The 20,140-nt window shown below is 39.1% G+C and overlaps 1 protein-coding gene across 3 annotated transcripts in view; it reads right to left on the bottom strand.

Annotated features, from left to right (window-relative positions):
* Nucleotides 1–20,140, bottom strand: part of LOC139933843 (protein MON2 homolog) — a 52,065-nt gene that overhangs the window by 4,958 nt on the left and 26,967 nt on the right. For 2 of the 3 annotated variants that reach the window (XM_071928067.1, XM_071928068.1), the window contains exons 13-33: nucleotides 19,529–19,785; nucleotides 18,672–18,753; nucleotides 18,196–18,246; nucleotides 16,624–16,814; nucleotides 16,145–16,293; nucleotides 15,175–15,522; nucleotides 14,514–14,726; nucleotides 14,208–14,383; nucleotides 13,575–13,737; nucleotides 13,049–13,321; nucleotides 12,401–12,602; nucleotides 10,571–11,202; nucleotides 9,671–9,814; nucleotides 8,413–8,439; nucleotides 6,243–6,272; nucleotides 4,067–4,099; nucleotides 3,083–3,211; nucleotides 2,400–2,590; nucleotides 1,623–1,810; nucleotides 750–960; nucleotides 289–371 (exon numbers count right to left, since the gene is read on the bottom strand). In XM_071928067.1, coding sequence (XP_071784168.1) covers nucleotides 289–371; nucleotides 750–960; nucleotides 1,623–1,810; nucleotides 2,400–2,590; nucleotides 3,083–3,211; nucleotides 4,067–4,099; nucleotides 6,243–6,272; nucleotides 8,413–8,439; nucleotides 9,671–9,814; nucleotides 10,571–11,202; nucleotides 12,401–12,602; nucleotides 13,049–13,321; nucleotides 13,575–13,737; nucleotides 14,208–14,383; nucleotides 14,514–14,726; nucleotides 15,175–15,522; nucleotides 16,145–16,293; nucleotides 16,624–16,814; nucleotides 18,196–18,246; nucleotides 18,672–18,753; nucleotides 19,529–19,785 — 3,773 coding nt within the window. The remainder of the gene's footprint in view (nucleotides 1–288; nucleotides 372–749; nucleotides 961–1,622; nucleotides 1,811–2,399; nucleotides 2,591–3,082; nucleotides 3,212–4,066; nucleotides 4,100–6,242; nucleotides 6,273–8,412; nucleotides 8,440–9,670; nucleotides 9,815–10,570; nucleotides 11,203–12,400; nucleotides 12,603–13,048; nucleotides 13,322–13,574; nucleotides 13,738–14,207; nucleotides 14,384–14,513; nucleotides 14,727–15,174; nucleotides 15,523–16,144; nucleotides 16,294–16,623; nucleotides 16,815–18,195; nucleotides 18,247–18,671; nucleotides 18,754–19,528; nucleotides 19,786–20,140) is intronic. The other variant, XM_071928069.1, reaches the window with a different exon arrangement.

The raw sequence follows: 20,140 nt of genomic DNA, 5'->3' as shown, positions 1-20,140 counted from the left end.
GTGATTAAGTTTGCTTTTCTGAGAGTTCTTGGTTTCACAACCAGTATAAATAAATTATAAATGAATTTGAGATGTTATTCAGAACAACTGGTCAGGTTGACCGAGTGGTCAACAAGACTTGAGTTCTGAAGTTGTCAGAAAGTGGGTTCACATCCCGGTCATGGCACTCAAGTGTCCTCGAGCAAGGCTGTATAAATGCTTTGTCTTTCAATGGGATGTAGGTCCTGTGTGTTGTGTAGTGTAAAAGAACCCAGTAGACTTATCCTTAAGAGAAATGATAACTCTTACCATTGCCACTGTTAGCTTTCTTTAGGGAATGTATCAAAGTAGTTATAGCTTGAAGAACAAACGACATCTCGGCCATCCTAGATCTAGAAACAAAGGCCACAGAAAATATATCATCAATTAATCGGGACTTCAGGAAACTTAAAAATTCACAATCTGCAACCACTTCTAGATCTTAGTAGGCCGTAACTTGAACATCTCTGAATACGAGTAATCGCAGGCTCAGTATTTGATTGGCTACCAAATGTATACATGGTCTTCGGTGTTTTATGTCCTGGGGTATGACGTTAAACTGCACCTCAGGTCTCACGCTGTCTCAACCTGATTTAGGACCACTTTGCTGAGGGTTATGAGTGCTATGCGAATGATCTATATGTGTGTTTTAGGTCCTGGGGTATGACGCTTAACTGCACCTCAGGTACAGAATTTATGTGTTGATTGGAAATAAGACCAAGATAACTCACCTGGGAAGAGGGCACTTTCCACTTAGTCGTTCATCCTCTACGTACTTCTGTAAGACCTCTTGGCAACGTTGTAGCAACGCAGACAAAGCCATCTTAGTTAGACCGCCCTCGTCTGTCATCTTACTCAAGTCATGTGCAATGAACGAGAACTGTAGCAATGTCTCAAAACAGGACTTGGCAAACTCTTCTCTCAATTGACGGTTGTCAACATCTAATAATTGGAGAGATACAGAGGTTAGCGTTTAGTGTTTCAGACGAAACCCATGAAGACTCTTGCCTAAAAACAATGATCTGGACCCCTGAGGCCAAGTGTTGGAACGTTTTGGAGCTTGTGTGTAAATTGCATATAATTGTAGCAAGAACATCAAGAAAATAAATTACATTCACAATTCATTGTTTTACAACAGTTACTATCCTCTTCAATTTGTTGTGTTGTTATAAATACAGTACGTTAAGTGGACTGTAAAGAGCATATTGGTGTTGTGGTGTACTATGTTCGAGTGGTCTAGCGCACCAGACTCAAGTTCCAATGTTCTGATCAGCTGAGTGTGAGTTCGGGTCCCAGTCTTGACACCTGTGTCCTTAAACGAGACCCTTATCCATTATTGTGTTGTCCTTTGGATATGACTATAGCCGTTGGTCCTGTGTGTTGTGTAATGCATATTTTAACGAACACAGTACACTGATGATTAAGAGAGGGAGTTTGCCCTGGTGTTTCTGGTATGATGATTGGCTGCAGATTTCATTAGAAAAAGAACCTCATGATTCAAACACAGCATACCTGTCATAACTATCACAGTGCTTTAGGATACTCGACGGGCAAAAGAACTAAATAAATACCTGACATAAATAGTGTGAATGTGATAGACCTACCTAGGAAGCTGGCGGTGTTAGCTGAATGAATTGATCCCCTGTTCAATAGAGTCATTATCCTAGCAGTAAACAGCTCCGGTGTATTTGTGGAGTGGGGCAATATAGTCTGACGCACCATTTGTACAACCTGTACATCAATGGCTTCTACACGCTGTTGCTCTTCAACAGATGTTGATGTTGGGGCCGGACTGAGGGACAAAACAATCACAAGATTTAAATCTCTTTTTTATATTTAATATATGGCAATTGGCATTAAGGATAAAGAATAGTTGTTTTTGTACCCATATACACTGATATGTGTGTGTTAGCACTGTATAAATGGTACTTTCCTGAGCTCTGTGAAAAAAATTACAGGCATTTACTCCGGTTGGATTCAAACTCACGACCTTTGCAATTCTAGAGCAGTGTCTTACCAATCCATGTCATTGTGCCTAGTCAGTAAGAGACTGCTCTAGAATTGCAAAGGTCCTGGGTTCAAATCCTACCCGAGTAAAGCCTGTGATTTTTTTCACAGAAGAAGTTCTGAGTATACGGTTCGAGTCCCACTCTGATAAATTTTTCTTTTTTCAACTCCAAATCATAAACAAACTTTTGCACAAGAGAGAGACTTGCTTTTGCTAACTTGGTGTTTATATCCCCTTGTGGGAGTTTGCAGAGTTCCCTTGTTGGAAAGATTACCTTAAAAAACAAACAAACAAACAAACAAACAAACAAACACACAAACAAACAAACAAACAAACAAACAAAACTCATGGAATGCTTGAACTGAATACTCACTGATCAGAGAAGAGGAATAACTCAAACGCAGCTGCGAGATCAAGCCACATATCTGTAAAGTGACTCGCTGTTGATGGTTGCCTAGCGACTGGTAGGCCCACTGGTAGGATCTCAAGCAGTGAGCTGATGGCTAGCTTCCATGTAGTGGGGGAGGGGCAAGCATATTTCAGGCCAAGTGGTAGTTGGAGAACCTATAGTGTGAATCACAATTGTATTAACACTGATCACTCTTAATCGTCCACGCACAATCCATGTGTCATGGTGGTGTTGGAGTTTGATGGATTTGGTTATCTCCAAACCATCCAATGTTGGCATGAACCAAGGCACTTATTGTCAGAGTTCAATCGTTAGGATGTTTGCCGAGTTCCCTCGGCGGGAAGATTATTAAAACAAGCAGACACTGGAACATAGACTCCCAAATTAGTGCAACCAAGATTATTGTGATGATGTAGCCTATTATATATACCCTACTACATGCACAACATGCAGCGCACATACACGTCTTCTGTCTGCCGTTTTGGGTGTCAAAACATGCACAAAAGGAATGGACTCCCAGGAGGTGTGTAGGTGTGTAAACACGTGTACCATCCTGTTGTGTACATTTTTGACACCCAAAATGGCTGACAGGAGACGCGCGTGTAATGTGTGCTGCGTGTTTTGTATAGGGTCTATTGAGTCCGTACCTTGAGTATGTTCTGTAGAACATGAAGTCTAACTACTTGGGGATGACTGGCTGTGGTCTTATACAATGCAGTCGTCATCTCTAAGGCCTTCTCAGCAAATGGAACGTAGTTCATGGAGACCCAATCAGACTAAATACAAAGAAAATACTAGAGAGTTAAATAATAATCATCATAATAACTCCATGACATTACTGTAATGAATCTCAATGCCTGTTATGAACAAACATAATTATAAACATACACAGCAGATTTGCAAAAATAAGATTTTTAAAATGTTTACAAGCGGCTGGGGTTCTGGAGCCTTCTGGGAAGGAGGTTGACAACTTTGAAACTTCTCATCTAGACAGCAAATAATTGAAATAAAATAAGACGCTTAGGAAGTTTTGTTGGTTAAAACTTTGTTTTCACAATCTGTTTTGCTGAATTCATGTTCTTGAGAAACTTTTAATTCTCTCAAGTGGGCACACTGTACACATACATGTAGTCAAGTAGTAACTGATGAGTGATACAGGTTGATAAGAGAATAGGAAAAAGGAGAAGTTAAATAGCAAAAGAATGATAACAATATTTTAAGAAGGGAAATACAACAAAGTAATTTTGTGAGAATATAAAGTAACGTTAAGAAGTTATGTGGAAAGAAGTGTATAGTACACCAACCAGTGTAGTTCAATGACCTGAACAGTGTTGTAAAAACAAGTAATAATGAAGTTTTGTTTAATGTCAAACAAATAAAACAAACTGAGTTTAGACCATCATACTGGTTTCTGAAACACACAAACATCACATTTTGCTTGACAATTTCCAGTTAATAGATGCAAGTAAACATATGATGGCTTCAGGCTGTCCCAAGAGAGACTTACAAAGCTCAGTATCTTGCACTGAGAAACACAAGTTTCCTACATTGATTCTCCACATCCTTTAAAAAAAAATCACAACTAGAAACTCTATTTTGTTCTTTTTCCTCTGATGTTTATTGTGACATACCTGGGTATTGCCTCTATAATTATCCCATTTCTCCTGTACAGAAGCAAGGCGGACAAAAGAAAAGTAGACACATTCTATTGTTAGATAATAATTTTTTATAGATTCCTATAAAGGTAGAGTTATAGATTGGTTTATGTCAACTATTACTGAATACAGTGTCTACTTCAGAAAACAGAAAAAACTGTCACTCTACTTTTGCAAGCATGTATAAAATCCATCCATGTTTTAAGAGCAGCTTTACCAACCGCATCTCTGGCTGCATCATTTGCGAACAGACGCCAACCCTCAGAAACTAGGTTTTCAGTCAACAAATATCCAAACCATATTAGTTCCATGGGACTACTTTCTCAAAATAGTTGATACTATCAAGTAGCCCTTCTCATCAAGTAAATTTCCACCATAGTTAATTTTTTGAGAAGTTACCAATCTATGACACTGCCTTTAAACATTTGAACAAATTGCATTTATGGCATCCTTGGCTCTCCCCATAAGCTTAAATTAGAGGGAAACTAAAACCAAGTTATAAAGAAAGACACTGCAAGAACCATACCAGCATTCAAATACGTACAATGCAATTCCATCACCAAGGCTTTGTGTACAACCAACTGGGGCCAATAAGCTGTATCATTTGAACAGTGTTTGATACAATGACTTGCTTAGTCACACAGTTTGGCATGTTAATCTGGAGGTTGCCGGTTCAAGTCCTACTCTAGTCAATTTGCCTTTGTTCAATCCAAAAGTTATAAAAGTCACCCAGTCATTTCCCCTTGTGGTTTGTTGTACTTTCAAACGATTTGTTTGAAAGTCGATTTTTCCTGTGAAAAAATGAAATGAGCAAAACTGATGGTGTTTGATTCAAACCTACATGTATTCAGTCCTGGCTACTGTTTGTGAATGAAAAATGTCATGTTTGTGGCTAAAAACGTGAATGACCCCATGTGCATACGTACAGTGCCAGCATGACATGAATAAAACCAAATCGTGGACATTTTCACTTAATTGTGCAATGAAGTTTTTCTGCCTGATCACTAAGTGCTGTGAAACTATAGGGTTGTAGTTGAAATATTAAAAAATGTCTGGTTTTGGAGCACAAAATTAAGGCAAAGATTGCATGTTTTGTTGATGTGAGCAAGTCGACATCTTAAAGCCATTGGACACTTTCAGAACAGAAAAAAAAAGTTCACAGATTTACATATAACTTTCAGGGTTTACAGAAGGTAATGGTGAAAGACTTCCCTTTAAATATTAGTCCATGAAATGCTTTACTTTTTGAGAAAACATTAAAACAATATCAATTCTCGCTATCGAGAATTACGGATTTATTTTAAACACATGTCATGACACGGCGAACATGTGGAAACAAGGGTGGGTTTTCCCGTTATTTTCTCCCGACTCTGATGACCGATTGAGCCTAAATTTTCACAGGCTTGTTATTTTATATATAAGTTGTGATACACGAATTGTGGGCCTTGGATAATACTGTTTAACGAAAGTGTCCAATGGCTTTAAGTCTCGTTGGAATGAATGGCTGGCAGAGCTATGCGGCTATGGCTGGTGAAGCCGGTTCTTTGATGTTGTCAGTGACTTCAGCTCATGGAAATAGTCATAGCTGAAGTAATTAGATTTTTATTCAACCATACCCTCTTCATAGTTTAAGCTTTAATTTACAGTTAATTTTCTGCTTAATCGTGATGGTTCCATGTGTATATCTACTTGCCCGGTAAAGTTTGTTCTTGAGAGAACTGTCTTGCTATATATTCCACTACCGCAGAGTAGATTTTTTGGTAGCAGACAGTTCTCTAAAGAACAAACTCTACCTGGCAAGTAGATGGTGTTACCGCAAACCAAATACATATTGATACTTCACCATGCATGAATTTTCTGTCGCAGTGCAAGCAAAACAACCTCAGCTACCAAGATGCCACAGTACGTTTGTTTTTGAGAATGTGGTGTTTGCAAGACCCATAGTTAGTGTTAAACCAATTAGTAAACCCAAGCAATCATGATGCAGCATTAGTAAAAGTCCCAGTCGCCCCGGGAAATATTTCTGTCTTTTTGTTAAAATTAGAGCCATTTTAGTTTCACTCTCCACAACCACAATACTTAAGAAATTTAAAGCTTGATTTTGGTAACTTAATAATTATGCGAAAGCTTATGAACTTGAAAAGGTTTTTACCGTTGTTTGCTGTTTTCTTAACATCGGTACCTACATTGTAATGTGATGATATTGTCATGGGTTAGTTTTAAGATTTGAGAATTGGAAGGAACCTTCTTTGTGATCCCATCAAGGCTAAGTACTTCTTGCCGAGACATGGTGGGGTTGTTTGAGGGCCAATCATCAAGTGTCAACCACTCGGGTTTTCATTGTTTGTTTTACCTATACACATGTAAAGCAATGTATACTTGGAGAAAAGTGTTTTGTTCAAATACACATTGTATTGTACCAATGGAATCTAACACAATTACAAGTTCATACTGTTTGGAGAAAAGGGTTGTAAAAGGATTCTGAAATATACAATACACTGTACATACACAATTGTACATATGTGCCTATTTCATTTTCACTGAGTTGTTTTCCAGTAAGCAAATTTATTTGCCTACTAAACAGAATTATGTGCCCAGGCAAAAATTATTTCACAACAATCCTGACAGCATGGTGTGCATTTTCAATGGATTTGCATTGTGTCTTCAATTGTAGAAGAACCGAGGGCAAGTTAGCATGCCTTCAGCTTTGCTGTCGCTAAGCAGTGACTATTAAATAGACACTCTGCTTATAGGGATGCCCAGTAAGCAGAAATCAAGCCTGCTTACAGATAAAACCAGCCCCTGGGTATACTATTTAGAGCTAACCTGACATCAAATGCAAAGAAACACATCATCATAAATGAATACTCAACAAATTTACCAACATGCTTATCATTCACAATTTACTACAAAAAGCACTAACAACTTGCTGAACCAACTACAAGCTACGTGTATTAAATGATCAATGATTGATTAAATGTATGGTCTGTGCAGTTTCTCATTGATAAAGGGCACCTATTTGAGGGACATGCAAATTGGTACGAACATTAACAGGGGCACCTAGGCAATGACCAGTGCCCAATTACATACTCCTGTTTAAGCACAATTAGAGTAGCTAAGCACAATAAAGTTATGCTTACCATAATTGGTGAATGGTATCCTGCTCATTTTTGCTTAGCGAAAAATTGTTAATCAGTATTTGCTGCTCAAGCAGCTCTATGAAATTGGGCCCAGATGCAATGTGCAAGAGGGCGCTTGCCATCATCAAGTGCCAGGCCTAAATAGCAGCAACATGCAGAGTGTATGGAATTATTGGATACACTGTTTATTGATACAGACTTCACTTTGAGGTTTCCACACTGCACAATAGAGTAACGACCATTAGTGTAACAACTATGTTCAGTGAAATACATAAATCAAGTCACCCAACCTCTATCAACAACAGAAATGAGCTATTTCCAACATAAACAAGTGCCACAGTGCTTCAGTACACCAAATTATCCAAATAAATTATCACAACATCTCTGGCAAAAAAATCAAATAATTTGCAGATACACATTATTGTGTCTATACTAGCACAGATTCTAACAGCCCAAAACAAAATGTACATCACGCTAACAATTACATCTTGGTGAAGGAGGGTGGGGAGGGGGGTAACAATAACACATCTCTTGCAAAAGAAAACAAATAATTGGAAGATACACATAAAGGTAACAATTTCTATACGAGCACAAATGTTTATTAGCCCAAGGCAACTGTTTACAACAGACAACGAATTCTACCTTGAGGAAAGCCTGGGATGGGCGGGGGGGGGGGGGGGGGCTATAGGATGGTAGTTAAAAACTACACACATATACAAGCTGATTTGTTTACAAGTTTAATACGTGTACTGCAGCCTTGCATGAGGCTCCATGCATCTAGCTTGACCTTATTGTTAACACCTACAGTTATCATTTCATCCTAGTGATTCAAGTAGAAATATCTCTGAAGATGTGATGGTTCTAGCAACATTCATTGAAGTGTGATTCAGGGGTTTTGAAAATCAATTCTTTACTAAATAAAAACAAAAATTATAATAATACTGCAAAAAGTACAAAGAAGCGATCAAATGAAAGCAGCTAATCACACTGGCAAGGTAGTCTTTACTTTAGGTTTGGAAGTAAAAATTAAACCAATTCCATTTTACCGAGAGGCAGGCAAAAAGAAACATGCATTATGTGTGAAACCAGGCTACAGTGGGTGCAAGCAGCTGAGAGTAATGGAAAGTCTATAGGTGGAATGACACACAGCAGGATGGTATAATGGTTTAAGGGGTACGATACCTTCCACTCAAAGATTGCTCGATCAAACTAAACAGATCCATGTAGGTAGAGTGAGGGACAAAAAGAAACACCATTGTTTGTTACTCCATGTGAAACAAAACTTTCTAATACAGGGGGGGGGGCACTCATTCCTTGTAATTCATATTTTGAACTTCTGACTTATTGGGTGTACATTTTTACTCATTTATTTAAAAACAAAAATCAAGTTTTTAATTGTGTGGTTGGTTGATAGGGTATGTAAGCTCAGTTTTAGTAACCAATTTTTGTTGTATGCACTTACAGCCAAAGTCTTGTCATTGTTAGTATTTTGTCTTTGACGTTTTTAAATTGAATGTGAGGGTCCTATATGATCAGCTGTGCTGGAAAGATCGCCCTTGTTAAATGATTTGTTTTTAACAGTAATGGAGTAACAATTCATAACAAATTCACGTTGCTAAATATTAAACAAAGTTCCTGAAATACAAAGTGAATCCGCCTGAGTCAATGTAAGTACCATAAGGGCCTTTGGCACATGTGTGTACCAATAGTCCCTAGGGGTCCATCATACATTTCTACTTGGCCACAACAAACCACACAAATGTTTTTGGCACCAACAAATACCAAGAAAACTTACAGGTATTGAGAAAGGATGAAAAGACGACAGAAAACAGACACAGCGAAAAGAAGTAAAAAAAAAATGTTTAGTTGTTTGTTGGAAGTTTGTTATAGAAAGGATTCTAGGAGATTGAAAAAGAGGAAGAGGTTTTTAATTTGTAATGAAATGATTAGAGAAGAGACATACAATATAAGAATCCACTGAATGTACTTTATAATACAAATTGAGACTCTGTGGTTTTAAAGATACAACTCCACACAAACAATTTGCAAACAGTTGTTTGCATTGATGTGCTACATATTAGTTCCATAGCAAACCAGTTAAGGCCTTGAATTTCATCATTGAAAGGGAAAGGCCATGTTCATTTTACAAAGGGCACTTCCATAGGGAAATCATAAAGACAATAAAAAATTGTTGAAAGGCCAAGACCAGGGTGCCATGGCCTCCCGTGGCTTGTGTGTAATTCCAGGCCTGCAATTGGAGCGTTTCTTCAAGCGTTACTAAACCATATATTGATTCAGAGATGGTAGGCATCCCAGTAGTGTCGATTTCCAGTACTGTACCTTATCTTGACTCAAAGAGATTATACATGTTATCAACATCTGGTTAGGGCCATCTAACCAACAAATTATTGGGATTATTAACACATAATGAATAACTGACCTGTTTGGAAGAGGCTTTAGTGACAACCTTGGTCTCAATCTGGCCAAACGAGGGCGCTTGACATGAGTATGTAACGAAGGTCAGGAGTTGATCAAATACTGCTGGATACATGGACTGCATAGACTCGGATGCACCGCCAATAGCCTGAATGAATTAGCAGGAAGAAAAACATATGCAATTTTATTAACTCAAGACTCAATCGAGCAACTAGTCACCTAGCACACCCAATGGCTTAGTAGCAACACATCTACTCTAGATTGGCAGGGGTCATGGGTCATGGGTTCGAATCCTACCACAGTATGCGGCTTTTCTTTCTGTAAGACTCTGGATAGCACTAAGTGTACAGTGCTCACCACATATCAGGGAAAATAATATTTTTTATTATTGATGCCATTATTACATGTATTAAGTTGTTCTGGTGCCCAACAATAATAATGATGAGATTCATATTGGTCTATAACTATCTATATCTACGCTGGTACTCGGTAAAGTCCTCTTCTGGATGTAAAAGCTGAGGTGAAGACTAGGTGTGCCTAAAACAGGTGGAAAGTTGTGCAAAGTAAATAAGTGACATGCACACACATGAAACCATGGTAGGCTTAGGAATCTTGTGGTTGACCTGAATTTGATTGATTTAGTTTGAATGGCTTGTCGTGGTTGAGAGGTAAAGAGCACTGGACTTGAGCTCTGGTGTTTCTGCTCAACAGAGCGTGGTAGTGAGTCTTAGTTGCTGCACTAATGTCATTGAGCAAGATATTATACTAAAATTGTTTGTCCTTTGGATGGGACATTAAGCCAGAGGTCCTATGTACAAGGATTACTCAACTCGCTTATTAACTGAAGGGATCCACCAGGGCTTGTTGAAAATAAACAAACAAACAAACAAAGAAACACACTGACCTGTTGAACAACATAGAGACAATGTAGTACTGCCTCTTGTAGTGGAGTGAGATCTGAATCAGACAATGATGGAATAATGAAGACAGATACATCAGCCTGTACTGGTACCGACACAGCACACTGCAACACTGTACACAACTTCTGCAGATCAGCTGCGATAAACCTTGGCTTGATATGATCAAACAAGGGTGGGAATATCTGCACTAGCGCTGTTAAGAACGGCTGAGTTGGGAGTGAGTTGGCCGTACGAGAGCTAGGTGGTGTTGTGCTGGTGATACCGATGCTATGCCATACACGCCATGCAATCGCCCACATCGCCGTGTCATCAAACGTGTCTTTATTGCTTGTTGAAGACGGAGTTGCTGTGGCGCCATTAACTTGCTTCTTGTGGTCTTGCACAGAGTCTTTATGGTTGTTCCTCTTGATTTGTTCGTCTCCTGGGATGGGGAGGTCATTAGCCAAGCCCGTAGCAACCTGATTAGAAGACTTTAGTGACTTTGGCATCTTAGCTGGTTGAATCTGTAAGATTTCTTGAAAGCTCTTGAGGGCTGCTAGTGATACTTCACTGCTTTGACTCAGTGATGAGGCTTCAATGTGCTCAAGAAGTAACGCCCAGGCACGTGGAAAATCACCTGTGGAGGATAGTATTAAACTTTTAACCATGCTGTAAGTACAGTTGGTGGTTGTATCACCCAGCTTTAATAAGAATTTCATTTAAATGGATGTTGGTTGCACTTGGTTACTTGGTATGTCAAGATTTGTGAATAACTCTTTTCTGTCCGACTGATTCCATACCATTAACATTGTTCCAGCCTATTAAGCCAATGTAGCACATTGCTGCATTACAATAAACATTCATTTATGATTCACTGTCGGGCAAATACCAACACATGCGCGCAGCTGTCCGCGTACAATTAACATTCATTTATGATTCACTGCCTTGCAAATACAAAGACCTTAACAAAATGTATACCATTAGAAAGAGCATATGATTCTAAACTGCTCACAAAAAGTTAGGAAACTTTTTTTAATCAAGTATATTTTTATTAGTTATTACTCTATTTGTATATGTTATATTGTCAATGCAAAGCTGAAGTGTTTCTCTTTAAAATGATACCACATTTGCAATGATTACATGATGCTGAATTTGGCTACATGAATGACCCTTAGGCAAAGTCACAAATCAAATGTGCCAAAATTACCACTTTCTTGAAAAAAACAACTTGTTTGGGTATTTACTGAACTTCTTGTCTCATTTAAGTGCATTAAATCAGTAAAACTTGTTTGTTCACACAGTAACAAAGAATTGCTATTTTTCGCACATTTGAATTGTGACTTTGTCTCATTCTCATTAACATGGTCAAGTCCAGCATCATGTAATCATTGCAAATGTGGTATCATTTTAAAGAGGAACACTTCAGCTTTGCATTGATATATACCATATACAAAGAGAGTAATAAATAATAAAGATACACTTGTTTGAAAAAAGTTCCTAATTTTGTGTGAGCAGTTAAGTTTGCCTTATATTGCATCCTATACCACCAGTGTTTTCGCTTTGCATTGAATCGTATGTTTGTTTATGTTTCATTGGCACCTTGCGCCCATGCACGTTCCCACTAAAATTGTATAAATTTTGATGTAACATGTGCGCACATACAAACCTGTGTGTCCAAAATGGTCTGGTTTACATTAGAAAAGCTTACAGTTAACAGTAAAACGTTGCCCTTGAACACAAGTACAACAGAAACGCAAAGCAAAAGTTCACATCTTGACCGCATTTTTTTTAGTGAAAAGGTATTTATTAATGGGAATAACAGTAGGAGTGCTGACCTAATGCGAGTAGTGCGTGCCTCCATGTGTTGAAGACTCTAGCTACCCCAGCTAGGGTAAGCACTTTAGTTTCTGCCCATTGTTTCTCAGCCGTGTCTCTAGAGTGATGAATCAGAATGTTGCCACTCACAACACCTTCCACTTTATCCTGACCCGCTGTGCCTGAAAGCTTCTTCACTTTGTCCAGTAATGGGAACAGCACCTACAGAGAGTAAAGGAGCCATCAGCAATATATGAAGATTCCATTTGGGAGCGTTTAGAATGGCTCAGTGGTTTCTTTCCTGCCTTTCGACCCAGTTCGAATCCTGCACCAAAGCCTTTTGTGTGGATTGGGTTTTCAGTCTCCAGCTTATTGTGTGAGTTTTTCTACATTTGTTTGTCATCTTGTCACAGTGCTAGTTGCTTTTAGGGTCCCTTAGTTAACGGCCAGAAAGGTATTAACAAAAATAGCAGAGTCATTTATGGTGGCCAAGTCATTACAGTGTGGTTGGATTCCCATTCATAGCAATTCTTACCTTGAGCAAAACACTGAACTATAATTGCTTCTCCCAGGAGTAAATGGGTAGCTCTAAATATGGTACCTACAATAGCTTTTTTTAAATTTCTAAAAATTCTGTTACAAAACTTGAGATTGCATTGTGCACTAACCTGCCACAGAACAATCTGCCATGTTGATAGCTTGAGGAGTGCTCCATGAGCACTGATCGTAGAGAATAGTGTCTGTCCACCACTCTTCCTGACTGCAGGTCGTGGGTCAACGCAAAGGTCAGCCAGCCGGGAATACAGGGTCAACCACAGAGCGTCAAAAGGAGGTACTGGTTGCTCGCAACCCTCTGGCTGAGCCTCAATGTCTTGAGATTCCTTCTCTAGACCCTCACGGATCTTGTCTCTATTCTGGTACAGGTAGTCTGAGATGTTCCACTGTGGAGGAAGATGTCAGAATCTCAAAAGGCTGTATCGTAAATTTGGGTGTGATCCCTGGCTACATGGCAGCTAATGATTGTGTGGCTTCTGACTGGCACGTCTCAATAAAGATATTGACTACTGGGGAGACCCCCTTACAAAGGACTGGATAACTCAGATGGTGTGTTAATCTGGAAGTCGTTGTTCATGTCACGCTCCAGTAAATTCTTTTTACTAAACCCAGAAAGATAAAACAACAGAATGTCCTTACTAGGAGTCCCACAGCAGTTAGACTGATATTGAGCTCTTCTTGCTGGAGACCAAACTTAGCTGCAGTTGTGACACTGATTTGCAGGCAGTAGCAAGGCATGATAGGAAGGAAGTCTGTGACGACTAATTGCAAACTCTGGAAGGCTGTCCTGATAAGACTTTCCCTGAGATGATAGGAGACAATTAGAAATCTCTGTCAAAACTTCAGTAATAAACATCACGAATAAGCTATTACAAACTGCCTACGAACCAAAATTGTATGCATAGTAAATGGCCTCTAGAGGTTCCGACCCTAGCAGAGTCTTTTCAAAGGTTACACACTCATCAAGAATAAGCAATTTTTGTTTTAGAAATACATAACAAATTTCAAATTTGAATGTTTGAAAATGTCTGCCTTGCACAGTTCAACTTCAAATAAATTTTTTTAAAACATATAATTGTTATAATTTGGTTAACTCATACAGAGGTGTGTATACTTAGTACTTTCCCCAATCCTATGAAGACAAAATATTAACAGGTATAAAAGTGTGTTACTACATGGGCTACTTGGTCTCTTAAGAAACGTTGTAATAACAATGAGCGCTGAATGTAATACTGTTCTTACACACTTGTATTTGGAGAAACCATGCCTTACCCTTGATCTTCAGTGACAGCTCCGATGACCCCTAACACCAGCGGCCACCCATGAACCATGGTTTCACCATTACTAGACAGTAACTGATGTACACATTCTAACTGTTTCTGTCTGATGTCTGCATGTGGGATGGAGGATAACTCCTGCAGTGGACCCAACAATAGTGTCTGCAGTCTCTGACAGGGGGACAATGAAAAACAACCAATAAATATTACATTCTGGAAGTATAGACCAATCATGTTTCCTCCGGCTTGCAAGCACCACTGACTAAGTTCACTTAGGATGTTTTTAAAAGGAAACACTCACCAGATTCTGATGTACAGGAGGTTCATGTTTAAATCCCAGGGATGCCTTGACTAACGCTGTAACTGCCTCAGCACCCCAACCTCTCATCCTTACATGAGGATGACTACACACCTCAAGGAGGTGAGCCGTTACAGGGCGCCATAATACCTCCATTCTTGACATATTTACCAAACCCGTCTCCAGCAGCTTTGCAACCGCAAACAATGAGGGTTCCTTCAGAAAAAAAAAATGGAAACAGTTTACAGATTTGTAAAAATGATTGATCCAGTCTGTAATTGTTATGCAGTACCATCAGGAACAATGTCCAATGGTATGAAGACTTGGTACAAGACATCATAAGAAACATATTTCAAATGCAATGAGTCAGATTTTCTATGATTTATACAAGGAACAAAATCCCTGTTTTTTTTTCTTCTTGGCGTAGTAGATGCAAAGACTCATTTAGAAATATTACATTTTGTATTCAGAAGGAATTCCTAGCAAACTTTGAGGTGAAGGTAGTGAAACCATGTGAGTTCAAAAATGTTGACTTTGAGAATGTGATTGCATTGGAATGGTCTCTTGCTAAGCCCCTCAGGGATTCAAGAGAAATTGAACTGTTAGGACAAAACAAGAAGCCACTTTTTGTTCCCTTCTGAAATGTACACACAGTCTTCCTTACTCTGTTAGAGAAGGCCATATCCATTGCCTCAGTAGACAGTTTACACAATGCATCAATCAGATGATGTAGAGCCACATCATCCAAGTACTGTGAGCTCTCAAACAGACGAGACAACATGGCAGAGAGTACTGGCAGCTCGGCCATGACAGCCGTCGTGATGACCGTGTTAGGAGCCTCGGCTGCACTGCCAACCTTCAAGCTACCCCCAGCGGCTGGCTTGAGACCCAAGATCCAGACCAGATGTTGGAGGGTGGTAAGGACCAGATGCCAGGCAGTGCCTAGGATGGATCCATGGCAGTGAGCTAAGCTCAAGATGGCACGCATACACTGGATGTTCTTGGCCGTTAGCTGAAACAGTAATAAGAGATGACAAACTGGTTGGTCGTGTATTCAAGGATCCCATCATTATCATCAGAAATGCAAACTCAATTGAATCATTCAAGAAGTTGTTGAAGACTCACTTGTTTGGTCGACAGTAATTTTGGTCGACAGTAATTTTGATTTTGATTTGATCTGTTTTGGAGACATCCAAGCGCTTTGAATCCTATGAAGGGGCTTTATGAATGCCAGCTTATCATTTTTTTTAAATATCATCGATTGACTACAACTAGGGCTTGTTAGACAGAAATCTTGCACCTCAGGAACCTCATGAACATATGTAACACTGTGTGAGGATGACTAGCAATAACCATACTAAGTTAACATGTGCCTAGTTCCAGCTACATCCTGTTTTATTGTACAACATATGACACCTACTCTATTGTGTCCGACATGTATGAGTCACGGTTGAGATTGGCTAATTCATTGTAGGAGAAGAGCTTCTGGATCTGAATATTTTTATTTACTCTTATGATTGATGCAAATAAATCTATTCTTTGCATCAATCATAAAAGTAAATAAAAATGATTACAATGTAACACAAAACTGTATCACTGTTTGAGGGTTTGTTTGAGAGCATCATAACCCTTACCATAACTGGTCCTTGTTGAGTACCAACCACCGTTGCTAGAGGGGTGCCTACTGCTACCACTTGATTCCTACCATCTGTTTCATTAGATCCACCTTCAGCTCCCTGGCTGCCTTGAAGGAAGTTATCGCGGCTGTGTGATCGCATATGACCTATAAGAGAAAGATGGACTTTGTTTAATAGTTAGTCAGCGATCTTTCTTCCTCAACTCTGAGGACACTGGTTCCACTCCTGCCTCGGTTCCAAAACTGTAGTATTCACAATGTGCCTTCCTTTACACAATATCTTCCAATGCAAGCTCTCCTCTTCAAAGGGTGGTTCGGATCATACAATGAGAAAATGCATTAGTGTTGGTTGTTAAACAAAGGTAGCAGCTATGGCTTTGGCTTGGTCACCTCATCACTGTACATTGAAGTATAGGCTGTCCTTGGCAACCCCCCTTAGGAACAGCCGTAGCCATAGCTGCTACTTCTAGAACCTACCTCTTGGTTGATTAGATGGTGTCTGTGGTGCAGCTATATTGAGTACAGTCAGTGCGTAGTGAGGAGGTAAAGACGCCTTACACAGAGACGTCACAAAGGCATCCCTAGGCACTGTAAGGCCCAGTTTACCACACAAACTTGCGTATAACTCCTGTGATTTCAAGATGGATTCAGTAGCAGATTCCTCCATGCTGAATGGAGTCAAAGGAAACGAAAGTTGGTTTACATCAAACCTTTCTACTTCTCAAATTCAAAATATCAGTTTCTGGTGAGGGTATGTGTAATTCAAACATTTGGTAGCAATTTTCCTTTAGAGTTGGTTTACATCAACCCTTTGTACTTCTAGAAATCCAACTCTCTGTTGAGGATATGGTTAAGGACAGCTGGATGTGAAAGTACTCAGAAAATTTGGTAGCAGTTTCCTTTAAGTCTCGTCCTCAAATCCTCTGAACCTTTGTGGGCTATAGTTTCAGTGATGGACTTACAGACTCTCTATCTCAGTATGAAAGGACAAGTCTATTTTGATTGCCCAGATGTCAGAGGGCAAACTGTACAGGAATCATTCTAAAGGTCAATTCAAACTATGTTTTTTAGTCATTGGTCGCCTCCCCCCAAACAGTGTAACACAATTTTCTTGTTTTTCTATTGATGTTTGTTGTTGTGCATAACCTTGGTAGATTTATAGACGGAAAACGAAAATGAAGTGTTTGGAATACAGTTTATGAACTCATGCAATTATAAATGGGATAACCTTGATATATTAAATGACTAATTCAAGAGAATGCGGTGATGTAAAAAAAAACAAATTAACACCATTGTGATTTTGGGTTTTAGTAAACTCAAGATCACTAATGAGGTTTGAATAGGATGGAGTTTCAATGTATGAGAATTACATGAGATAAATTTGTGCATTACACAACATGGTATGGGAAGCTTTATGACAATGATTTATCAGTGACTATACAATGGTGCTTTAGAGGGCTCTTTGAACCATCCCCAGACTAACCACCTGAACCATGAGAGACTTTGGAACACTAGGTGGCAGCAGACTTACCAGGTAAATTTCCATTGTTTACATAGTTCTGAGCATGCACACATTACCAAGAACAATGGATTTTAACTGGTAAGTCTGCTGCACCAAGCGTCCCGGAAGTCTCCCATTGCTAACCATTCAATGGTGCTTAAACATGCCCTGACATTAGCCACCTAAACCATGTTAACACAAACATTGATCTCTCGACCAAAAGCTGACTTTTACAACCATGCCATTTTACTATAAATTTGACAAACAACTCGTTATAAGGTTACATACAAACAGCATTCAATCCATAGCAACTGCTTATTTTCAAGTTGGATGACTAGACAAAAAAAATAAACACCCCTAAATTCACCGCAAACTGTACATGTTCACATGCAAGAGCCAAAACTACCATGACATTGCAAAAATGTTTATAAAGTTGGTGAACATTTCAACCATGACAACCCCACAGCGATGAACCTAAAAACCTCTTCCCTCGTGGTTAATTAAGTGCTAATTGATTGAGTGCTAGTCAATTGGCACCTCAGGTTTACCTGTCTGTATGAGCAATAGCAGACCGTAGGTACATACTCCAAAAGGGCTCACTGTAAAAATGCATCATTAATCTTAATACCAAATCCAGTGTAGTATAACTCATGAATCGGACTCCAGCTTTAATCGAGTCACATTTGTTAAGACTCGGACTCCAGTGAAATTTAGTCACTTGTAACTCAGACTCAATGTTTGTGACTCTGGACTCAACAACAAAATTGATTAACGATGTTGTTAGTGCAACATTTTAGTTTCCTCTCTGGTTGGAAAACAGTTCAAAGGATTTTAATCCTAATAAACTGTGGAAACAATGACAAGATCTAGTGCCCACTTATACAGCAAACTACAAACAAAATAACACATCTGTCTATGCTATATTTTATTAGATGAAAGCATGGTCTACTAATTTTGATCATCTAACGAAACAAGGGACTGGGATATGAAAAGCAACTTTGCATAATTAGTTGATATTGATTACCATGCATCAAGGAGTAGAGTTAAAGCTGCAAGGACACCACACCAAGATGAATTCACAATCTCCTCCCACAGCAGACGAAGACCTTCAAGTAAAAGGAATCACTCAGTCAATAAAAAAGATTAAGACACAAAACACAAAGCAGAAAAAACCTGTCATGCTCTCAAGATATTGTCAGGTTTGCAGAGACACCATGATGGTAAAAGTCTCTCTGCGAATTCAGTGCTCTAATCGTCTCTAATGTCTCTAACGAGTCTTCAATGGTTTCTTTAACTTGAGTCAGATTGGTAAATTTCCAGGAGCTTGTTCCAATGGTGTGGGAAACTAATCTAAACACACTAGGGGGGTCTGACCAATTGGGATGGGTTGTTGTAGTCTAATGATAATCATGTAGCATTTTAGTCAGGAGGTAAAGAAAGTTCTGATGTTGTATTAAAGTGTTGGTTCATATCCCGTAATGGCATGTGTGTCTGGTGTTGTGAACCCAGATCACTCATCGTGATGTTTCTGGTTTAGTTTGGCAGCAAGTTGTACCACCGAGCTTCCCTAGTGGGTGTTTTGATGCTTTATAATCATTCCTTCTAAACAAATCTTCAACCTTATAGTTTCACTTTCTCCCAGTGCCTTGGGTTTCTTATTTGTAGATACGTGCGCTACATAAGACTCAGATATTATACACTTACACTTTAGGTTTGATGGGATTTTTAGTATTGTAGGCTATGCCTTTTAACACCCCGTATCCATTTTCACTCTGGTATCTGTCAAAGCTATGTTTCAACTGTTTGTTTGTCCTATCATTGACCACTTTATTATTATTATTAAACTTCCATGGTGTTCTAATGTGAGACACAAATGCATACCTTCATCAACCTGCAACAAGAAACTATTAGTATCTTCCTCCTTCTCCTCAGTAGATTCCTTCTCCTTGGTTTCTGAGTTGACAACATGAAGCTCCCTGTCTCTAGCTTGATTGCGCAATCGTCGTTCCTCTCCTTGCATCTCTTGAGTCACAATGGTCGTCACGCCTTTAACCACATCCAAGAGACTCGCAAAGGCTACTGAGATGGCATAGCCCTCTGGTATCAATGGCGCATCAGCTTTATCTAACATCTCAAGACTGAGGAAATAAAATGAGGGGAACTGAGTTAAAACATCTAACTAAAGGAGGTTTACAGTAGCACCATGTGAAAATCTCGCTTGAGTAGTGTTGGTTCTGAAATGAACCAGTGGTTAACGACTCAATGTTTCAAGGTGAAAGGGGTTTCCTTTCAGAGCTATACTTGGGAAAACAAAATATATTGTTGATTTTTATATAAAGTTTGAAGGTGACTTGGGTTAGACAGGACTTTGTCAAATTAGGCTGTAGGTTCAAGGAAAAGATGTAAAAGAACCGGCTTCACGCATTGTTAAGAGAAGGGACCTGCCCCAGTGTTTATGGCATAGTCGCTTGCAGATTGCATTGCAGCAGATTG

This window comes from Asterias amurensis, chromosome 2, assembly GCF_032118995.1.
Source record: "Asterias amurensis chromosome 2, ASM3211899v1".
NCBI classification, from domain to species: Eukaryota; Metazoa; Echinodermata; class Asteroidea; order Forcipulatida; family Asteriidae; genus Asterias; species Asterias amurensis.
The sequence above is the reverse complement of the archived record's forward strand: the minus strand, read 5'-3'. Positions and strand labels throughout refer to the sequence as shown.